The sequence below is a fragment of the Ictalurus furcatus genome, chromosome 12, assembly GCF_023375685.1.
Source record: "Ictalurus furcatus strain D&B chromosome 12, Billie_1.0, whole genome shotgun sequence".
NCBI classification, from domain to species: domain Eukaryota; kingdom Metazoa; phylum Chordata; class Actinopteri; order Siluriformes; family Ictaluridae; genus Ictalurus; species Ictalurus furcatus.
The window spans coordinates 1,697,933-1,708,042 of NC_071266.1; the positions used below are offsets into that span (position 1 = coordinate 1,697,933).

Genomic DNA, 10,110 nt, shown 5'->3' on the forward strand with positions numbered 1-10,110 from the left:
TCTTAAAGGAGCTGCATTTCTTTAAACTAAATGAATGAACATACTACAGACACTGTAATTTGGTTGATTATGATTGTATAGTAGTTATTAAATAATATCTATAAATCACAAATTCTTTTCTATAGGAAAACAACAGATTAAAAAGGACAAATTAGTTTTGAACCCAGCACTGTAGGAGGGGAAGCCAAAAATGCATATGCAGTAATGTTAATAATTAATAATAAAGTTTGGATAAGAAATTGGTAGGACTGAAAGTGTAGATGAGCATACATTTTTTTTTTCTTCAACTCTATTATTGTAGTATTATCATTATGCATACATGGGGAATCTAGGAACACCTTAGCAACCAACTGGAATGTCAGAGAAACCACCTAGCAACGTTCTACCAACCAGCTGGGTTAGCTTAGCAACAACCTAGCAACCAGCTGAGTTAACCTAGCAACTGACTTAAATATGCTAGTAACATTTTAATGTTTTAAATGTTTAGCCTTTGAACCTTTACACATAAGTGTTCAAACCAAGCAAGTAGCAACAACCTAGCAAATAGGTTAACATAAAAACCACTTGGCAACATTTTAGCAACCACCTGGAATATCATAGCAGTGTTTAAGCATTTATAACCTTTAGAAAACATGTTTCAGTATTTTTAACATTTTACACTTTACATATTAGATACTTCTAGGTTTTTAACCTTTACATGTTAAGTTTATATATCACATTTCATGCAATTAAAATGCTGTTCAAAATCATTTATAGTAGAAACAAGGTAAACACTCCACATTTGTTTTCTTTATGCAGATCAGTGTTTAATGACAATCCAAAACTACAATCTTTTTTTCTCACAGGTGCAGTTTACTGAATTAAAATAAAATGTTTTGCAACCAAGTTACGTGATTATCAAAAACTGAAAGCAGGTCTATAAACAACAGATCTGAAAAGTATCTGTAGTTCAAACTGCATCAAACTTTATCTTACAAATGCATTTATATTACAAGTTTTTGAAAGTTCAACTGCATGACCCTGAACAAATGCATCAAATGCAGTTGCACTCCTCAGGTATGATATTGGGCAGTGTCTCATATTTGAATGAGAATCCACCATCTGAGGTGGTGGTGAAACGTAGTGACCTCATGCTCTCAGGCACAGGTGCACAGCACTGGCGAATACCTAGAACTGTCGCTGTGAACTCAGGGCTTGAGCAGTTCCCATGGCAGTAGTAAAAGCTGAAAGTCTTTGGGTGGACGATCCAGTTGTCCCAGCCCAGCTCTGCAAAAGAGATCTCTATCTGCTCTCTCCTGCAATAAGTGTCATCTTTTTCAGGTGAGGGCCTCTGGAGCTTCTCAATGACAGCTGGTGACCAGACAATGCTGGGTGCTCTTCGGGCACGCTCAGGCCCATGTGGCCTAACATGGACATGCAGGAAAGGGGTTTTGTCCTCCTCTGAGGCGTAACAGCCACATACTAGGCATCGTACCTGCAGCAGGAATGGCCCATTGGCTATAGCACTGTGGAAGTGGCGCTTAAGTCTGTAGGTGCTCCAGCCATCTGGGCTGCATTTAGATGGCCTGTGAGCTAACTGCATTAGCTCCTGGTGAGTTGTAAGAATATAAAGTGACACAGAGGTGGTATTTACTGCAGTGATTTCTCCAGCATAGAACCAGAAGTCCACTGAGGTGATAAGGGACTCCTGATTGTCCAGAGATGGCTGGAAGTAGTAGGTAAAGTGGCTGGGAGTGTCCTCAGAAGAGATTGAGACTGTGTCCAGGCAGGTCCTGTCTAGGATGTAAAGAATGTTGGGACAAACCACACCATTAAAAACAATTCCTTCTTCCACATATACTGATTTATTCTAGCACATAGATAACAATAAAGAAAACACACATTTGCACTCTGATTTGTAGTATCCTGACAGTCAAATATTATTGGACAGCAGATTTTTAATGATGCATCATAATTCTGTCCTATAACATTTTCATTTTGCATATGACCTGATATTTCACTGGCATAATGTTGTTTGTTGTGCAAGCTTTTGTCACTAGATGGCTAATAACCCGGCAACTTTGCTAGCATAAATTTATGCATTTTAAACAGTAGCATAATACATTTACGAGGCTTATTCAGTACTTTATTATCATAGTAGCTGTTAAAATTATTTACTTCAGAGAAAACAAATTTAGCTTGAACTACCTAAAAGTCCCCATGTTTGGCCAAGAAGTATTCTGTCCAAAATATATTGTTTTGTTTTGGATTAACCCAGAAATGGAGATCTCCTGGATTAGGAAATCAGTGTAATACCCTGTGTGAAGGATATGATGAAAGTCTAAGGGTATTCTTGACTTTGAATAACAGGTCTAGCTCTGTTTTCCAGTAGTATAACATCAGTGCTAAATGGATTATATTGTGCTTGGTAGCAGACTGCACAAAAAGGTATATTATTTTTTTCTTCCAAGCCTAAAGAGTAATATATTTAGATTAAAGCTAAAGAAATGGATTCACTGACCAGATCTGGGGAACAGAATGACTTGGGAAATCTCCTGATGTTGCCTCCTGTCCAGCCGAGCCTCCCTGCGTACTCGCCAAGCTCCGTGCTGTGCTGCCACATGCACCCTCTGTCCAGATAGACTCTGTAGAGTCGGCACAGGGGGCTTGTCAAGCCCTAGTTCCTCCAGAATGCGTCTCTTCAACCAGTCCAGCACCACTTCCTGGGGCAGATCTCCCTGGCAGGCCTGGCAGTGAAGGTAAATCCATGCTGTTGAAAAGACAATGCTGCGAATAATTATAGTGGGATTCATCATCCAAAATAATAAATCCAGATTTTTCTGTATCTCTGTTTGAACACTCTGAACAATCTGTCAGTTTCTCCAATGTGACTACAATATGCTTGTTCGCTTATTTTGCTGTCTATTCTTCTCCTTCCTAACAATCCTACTATGAATGAATCATGAAACTATTTGGGTTTATGCTATCAGTGTGTTTCCAGTAGAGAAGAAGCCAATGAGATGGACCTGTTTGGAGAATTGTTGAAATAACTTTTCCTTGGCCTTGGAAGACCAATAGTATCACAATGTCTAAACAGCTCCCTGATTCAAACATGTAGCAACAACACTTCACTGAAAACTGATGCTTTTAAGTTTAAATTGGCATTGCAAATGTTTGGGATTTACTATAACTTTGAGCTTTTTCCTAATGTCTGCAAATTTCTTTTTGATAAAGCTGTAATGTCTGCACTAAACTCAGGTTTTAGGTGATTTTCGCGTAGTTTTGTAAATAATTTTATCATTTAGAGTCTTAGGCAGCAAGAGTCCTTTTTTTTTTTTTTTTTTTTTTTTTTTTTAAAACCTCTGCACCTGTTTTCCCACAATGTGTGAATAAGACAAACAGCACAGCTTGGATTATCATATTCCTAGCCTTGACCAGTCGAATATGTACTATTTGGCAGGGGACCAGTGTTTTTACAAGCAGTGCCATAACAGAAAAAATGTACTAGCATCTGCACCCATCTTAAAAAGTATGAACCTTTTAAATAAACAGCATTAAATATTTTAATAGCAGCTGATGGGTAGAGAGCTGTGTTTACTGGAATGAAGTTTTTACACAGTTAAGTTTAGATGTGTTTGTGATCTCTGAAATGATTACTTCTAAGGAGCTTTGTCCTTGACATAGATATACAATTTAGCTCTCTCATGCTCGAGTCACTGGTGGGGTGTTTCTAACATGGGGCCTCATTTATCAGTCTTTAAGTAAAGTTGTGTGTAAATGTTTGCGTAAGTCAAACCAAGCTAATTTCTTCCGCCAGATTTACGAAAGTACAGAAAGGCTGATTTTCTTTGTATTTGTGTGCCTATGTTGATCATCCTTAAAGTGCAAAGCACATTCCTGACACAGCTTGTTTGCATATAGTGACACCCACAGAATTCCATAAAAGTTCAAGTGCACAGAATGCTGTGAACACAAACTGAACTATGAGAGAAAAGGCACAAAGGCAGAAGTGGACGTTATTTTGACTCACCTCTATACCAATAAAAAAATATTTAGCAATGTAACAGCACCGGAAGGTGCTCTCAAATGTAGGACTTGTTGTGGACCTGTATACATCCTGAATTAAACAGACAGGTGTGTGTGTGTGTGTGTGTGTGTGTGTGTGTGTGTGTGTGTTGTATAATATTAACCATATATAAAGTAAGTCTGTGTGTACACGTTACATACTACTGGTGTCCTCTTCCCATTCTCCACCTGTGAAGTGAACAGACTCGAGTTATTATTTTTGATTGTTATTATATTAGGATCATAAGACATTCAGTTTGGCTACTTCATACAATTCAACTTATTTTATCATTTTTGCTTTAAAGCTGAATTGTGTCATTTATGCATGACTAGCATAAAAACTCAGGGAATGACTTACCCTTGTCCCTTATGTGAGCATACTTTACAGTGTCTGCAGTGCAATCAAGAGACACCTTTGGATACATCCTGCAGCAAGCTTCTAAAAAGATAAATTTTCATAAATAATTTGTTTGTATCGAAAGAAAAAAAAAACACTTGTAAACAAGGTCTCAGTGAATTAAATTAGAAGAATTAAAAAGAGCTTTTCACAGCTGAAGATTTTAATCCAGGGTCATTCTTATTTTCAGTTGACTCAGTATAAATAACCCCTTTTATACACTGTGCATGACAGATGGTACTGTACATGAGCTTGAGTATGTACACTGGATGTGAAGTGAACATTCAAAATGAAAAACATAAAGCACAGATCAATCAGCCTTGAGCTTGAGTAGACTTTAACAATGATTAAAATGTGAATAATCTGCATTCTGTTTTATTTTCCAAATATGTATTTTATGGACGTATTGGAAACCTGTTTTTCTGTTTATGCAATGCAGTGTGGCCACACATCCAGTGTAGACAATCTAATGGATTATAATTTCACAAGTTTCCTTAACTATGGTTTAACATATCCTTTAACCCATGGATAAGCACAATGTGAAAAGTCCTAGAGATGTTCTAAAAAATGTATCCCATCATTTTACTGGTGCAATGAATTCTGTTGGGATTCTGAAATAGCCATTTAGATTAGGTAGGCAAAATAAAAAGTAATATCTTTGTATACCAGAATATCTCCATTTTAAATGAATGTTTATTGAACAAATATGCTTGTCGACAGAACTTGTATAAAAGCAGTATCATAGTTGAGGTACAGAAACTCATTTAATGGAACACTTACAAATGATCACGGTGCAAAATTCCAGGTCTTCAAAGCTTTTCTTTCCCTTTCGACCCTTCATGCTGTACTGAGCCCACACATTGTTTGTGGCAACTGTGCACAGCACTCTCTTTACAGCATCGCCCAGAGTTTTGCTACCAAGAAGGCTTAGGTGATGGATCTGAAATAAATAAATTATATTTTAGTGCTGTGCAGGCTGCATTATTCCCATTTCAATTCCATATAGACTTATGTGCAGACCTCTAAAACACAGTATAAAATGTAGTAAAAAAGCAAATCTCGGGGACTTGTGAATAAAAGAATGAGAAATGCTGCATACAAAATTTAAACAAAGCAAAACAAAATATTAACAGACTGTTCCTGTCACGTAGTTCCTGTTTTCGAATCGTTTGCCTGTAGTTTCTTGCCTGTTCACTGTTCCTTTCTTTTTCACCAATAATTTTGCACTATTGTTTTCATTTGTAGTAGTTTATCTTTCCCTTCTGCTGTATTTTTATTTTTTCAAAGAACACACTTGTTTTTTTGACTAAAGTCAGACATCGGATCTGTCTAAAAGAGAGGTTCTCGACCTTTTGAACTAACCCCCCCCCCCCCCCCAAGCTTCCCCTATCATGTGGCATGCCCCTTCCCCCCATATTGGCGGAGACCAGGTATAATGGTAATCTATTCTATATAAGATCTATCTATATAGGATCTACCTATTCTATAATCTGTTTTGATAGATAGGTAGATAGATAGATAGATAGATAGCTAGACAGACAGACAGATTTTGTTTGCTTTTGTTTTTGTCATACTTTTTATAATTTTTATAAAACTATATAACGGACAGGTATGGAACATGAATTATCAAAAATTGTTTCTCAACACTATAACTACTTTGAACAAGAGAACTAGGTTGTAAAAATGTGTACTATTTTACATGTAAAACATGTTGCATTCCGTTTGTCTTCCATTCTAAAAACATTCACATACGAATTATGTATCAATGGGAAAGGAAGACCTTGCAGGACAGTACTGGCGACATTTGGAAAATTGCTAAGGTTTTTCCAAAAAGTCACAACACAACAAATGCTTCAAGTGGTTCCCCCAAATTCACCTGAAAATGCAACTTTTAATGATTTCTCCAGTTTCAAAATTATCCAGCCCCTTCATGGCAAGCATCTTTAGTACTTAGTAGAGCACCCTTTTGCAAACAAGATGCATAGCTTCTGGCAGCATTCCTGAGGACTCTTAGCCCATTCCTCATGAGCAGTGGCCTCCAGTTCAGTAATATTCTTGGGTTCGTGTGCTGCAGCTGCCTTCTTCAAATCCCACCAGAGATTTTCTTTGGGGTTCAAGTCAGGTGATTGTGATGGCCCTGTAGAATCTTCCAGGACTTCTTTTGCAACCAAGCCTTGATGGAATTTGAGGTATGCTTGGGCTCATTGTCCTGCTGCAGGTTTCCAGTGCCAGAGGTTGCAAAGCAGCCCCAGAGCATCACTGAACCACCACCATGATTGACTGTGGACAGAGTGTTCTTTCTTCATTCTTCTCCCTCCAGACATTCATTGTTCCAAAAAGTTCCAATTTTGTTTCATCGCTCCACAGAACAGAATCCCAAAACTCCTGTGGCTTATTTATTTGATTTTGAGCTGACTTTTCTTGTGCTATTGGGTCAGTAGTGGTGTACGTCTTGGATTTCCGGCATGGAAACCTTCTGCGTTTAGTGCCTGTTGCCACCAAGTCTTGCTGCAGGTTTTTTGCAGTCACTAGAGGGTTTATCATAACCTGCCTTCTCAGAAATCTGGTTGCAGCCATCGATAGCTTCCTTTCTCTGCCCCATCCAGGTATTTCATACATTTTCTGCCTCAAGCCAGTTCTAGTATTTCATGTTATTCCAGCTCAAGCACACCTGGTGCAACTAATCAAGGGCTTCATTAGCTGCATCAGGTGTGCTTGAGACAATGCCTGTTTTGCATATTTGCGCTGTTGTGTTGTGTTCAGGCGGTTGAATAATTTTGAGACTGGAGAAACCATTATAAGTTGCATTTTAGGTTCCACTTGAAGAATCCACTTGAAGCATTTGTTGTGCTATTTCAATTATTTTTGTTTGATTTGTTCATTGCAAACAGCAGAAAGTCTGTACATTTTGACAGTACAACTGATTTACAATGAGGGTTGAATAAATTTGATTGCAACTGTATACTGAATATATACAATTATAGTGAACATTATAAAATTATAGCATGTCATAGTGACCTCAATAAAACAACCAAAACAAATGTATGTAAAATTTTGATATTTCTTATGTTTTATACAGCTAAAAGAGCTTGGGGTCAAATTGAGCCCAAAGAACACCGATGCTACAAAATGTGTACAGGACATTGAAAGATGTCATCTGTCACGTTACAGTACCTGAGGCAGAAGCAAGTGCAAGTTGGAAGAACACAAATACAAGGGGCAGGCAGAAATCATAGTCAAGGGACAGGCAGAGGTCAGTCGATCAGGCAAACAGGCAATACTAGGCAGGGCAGATAATCGTAGTCAAAGAACAAAGCAGGGGTCAAAAACAGAATAGCGATCACGGAATAAAAGGTTGGATAACGACAAAGACTAGGCTGCTGAGTGTTTACTTCGCAGACTTGTAATGTTCCAACAGTCACTTAAATACTGTGTGTGTGTGTGATTGGGTGCAGTTGTCCATGACCAGAACTCAGGAGATGGTGCACGTGTGTATGGGATGTGTAGTCCTCGTCGGCCATGTTTGTAGTTTGTGTTGTATTCTGGGAACTATAGTTGCTGGTTTGCTGTGATATGACATCATCATGTTAATTTTATGTTTAGCTACTTGTCCCCAGTAAATTAGGAAAAGTCATTAAATCTGCAGCAAAAATATTGTTAATCATGTATTTACAGAAAGTTAAACATTGATTGGGGTCAAATTGACCCCAAAGATAATAGGAGGGTTAAATAGCCTTCTTATATTTGCCTGAATCACTTTGAATTTGGTCTGAATAATGTCAAGACATGGCTGATCTAAAATTGTTAAAAGTTTTTGATATCTTAAATAGTGTTTTCATGGTAACGCATCAAACATAAATGCTCTTTTCTGGTGTTTTTTCTGCTCTTAGTATGCTTAAAATTTCATGAAACTTGGCACTCACGTTGTGACTGAGTTGTCAGCTGTTAGGAGTAGGCAAAAGCTAAGACATGGGCATGGTGGAGGGGCTATGTTTTGACTAAAGTGGTGGGGTCAGTTTTACCTGCAATCACCAAACTCGGTACATATATTGTTTTCATCATGCCTGACAACTTTCAAAATGACAGTCATTAGCTCCGCCCAATCGGAAGTTTTACAGGAAGTGTCTCGTATCTTCTGCAGGCAATGATTCATTTAGATCAAACTTGAGCTGTATGTTTGGTCACACAGATGTGACTACTGTGACTCATGGTCATAGCACCAGCAACTAACAGCAGGAAGTGTGTCACTTAAAACACTTTTAAATAGTCATCTTATATTTACCTGAATCGCTTCAAATTTGGTCAAAACATTCGGGAGGGCGATTGGGGAAATGAGGAAACTGTTTCTGGACAAAATTTGTGATTTGAAAAAAGCAGAACAAATTGGAGGTGGGCAGGCCAAACCATATGGAGAGTTCAAGTCACATGAGAAAACCCCATTTTCATAGAGATTTTCATTAATGGGCTTTATGCCTCTATCAAATCACGTTTGAAATGCCATGTCTGTGACTGATGGTGCAAAACGATGTTTGTAAAACTGATATTTGTAGGCATTGTCAGCTGGAAACAACTGACAGCATGTACAGAGAAGAGTGGTGATGACTGTTTTATATGAACCCAGTAGGGAGACTCAAAATCCAAATCATTCATCCATTATAAGATTTCGTACTTCATATTAAGGAAAGTTGGGATATGTTGGAAAAAGTATAGAAACAGGGAGTATGGTCATTTTAACTAAGCCTCTGTGGCCTTCAAGAAATAGACTTATGGCCCACTTTACCTGACATAAGCCTACAAGAAGTCTGAATTATGGTAGAATGCATTTGATGATAAACTTAGTCACGTTATAATGAGCAAGACAAGAAAATTATTATTAATTTATCAATATACCTTAACTTGTCATTATTCAGCTCATTGTTAAATGTTCAAGAAAGTTTAGATATTCTAAAACATTTTGAAAGAAATGTTGAAAACCTTTCAAAGAAAGCATTTAAATATCTGGTAACAGTGCAAATATTTTCAAAGGAGTATGCGGCATTTCTTGTATACCTTGTATGGTATACCTCTTGGGCCAGGGGCAGATCCTGTTATAGTCTTCTTCACCACTTCTTGGACTTCCTTCCAGGAAGGCTCACTTATGTTGAGGTTTTTTTTTTTTTTTTTTTTTTTTTTGTTGATGTTTCATCTCTGTGGATGTTTGGGTTGGCATCCAGGGCTTGGTTTCTGGATGTGTCACTGTGGGTCTTCCTCAGGATTCTTCTACATCTTCTCTGGAGCTGGTCAGTCTCCCAGATATTGCTTCACCCAGCAATGTTCTGGTGAACCTGAAAGGGTCTTTGGTGAACTGAGCTCTTTTGTTTGCCCTCACTTTCCTCTGATGTTCCTGGAGTTGACTTGCCAGGTCCTTGATGCCTTCCCTTTCATCCACGGGGCCTCTTTTATACTTTTTATTGAGAGCTTTAATTTCTTTCATCAAGCAGTGAATTTCTCTTTCTCTTCTACATGGCTGCTTTACTGTTTTGGTGTTAACCTTCTTATCCTCTATTCCAAAACGCTCCCTTGCCAAATTGTGTTGTGAGGCCATTGACTTTCCGCTTGACTTTTCCTGCTAGTGTGGCTTCTAACACTTTGCCAAGGTCTTGGTCTAACCGGTGCCATTCCTTAGTGTC

General features: G+C 38.1%; 1 protein-coding gene across 2 annotated transcripts; it reads right to left on the reverse strand.

Annotated features, from left to right (window-relative positions):
- Positions 1-624: 624 nt before the first annotated feature.
- On the reverse strand, positions 625-5,783 carry inha (inhibin subunit alpha). 2 transcript variants are annotated; one of them, XM_053638753.1, is made up of 5 exons: positions 5,222-5,783; positions 4,403-4,480; positions 4,207-4,233; positions 2,501-2,749; positions 625-1,776 (listed from the first exon to the last, which is right to left on the reverse strand). In XM_053638753.1, exons 1-5 carry the CDS (start codon positions 5,280-5,282, stop codon positions 1,034-1,036), a joined length of 1,158 nt encoding a protein of 385 aa, XP_053494728.1. In that variant the 5' UTR covers positions 5,283-5,783; the 3' UTR covers positions 625-1,033. The 2 variants fall into 2 exon arrangements, with proteins under 2 accessions (XP_053494728.1, XP_053494729.1); XM_053638754.1 differs by having other exon boundaries at positions 4,403-4,483; positions 5,222-5,308.
- Positions 5,784-10,110: the final 4,327 nt, after the last annotated feature.

Coding starts and splice junctions, on each gene's coding strand:
- inha (XM_053638753.1), bottom strand. CDS start 5,282: ATGAAGGGTCGAAAGGGAAAGAAAAGCTTTGAAGACCTGGAATTTTGC. Junction 4,481..5,221: donor ATTTTGCACCGTGATCATTT/GTAAGTGTTCCA, acceptor TCTTTTTAGAAG/CTTGCTGCAGGATGTATCCA. Junction 4,234..4,402: donor TGCTCACATAAGGGACAAGG/GTAAGTCATTCC, acceptor TTCACTTCACAG/GTGGAGAATGGGAAGAGGAC.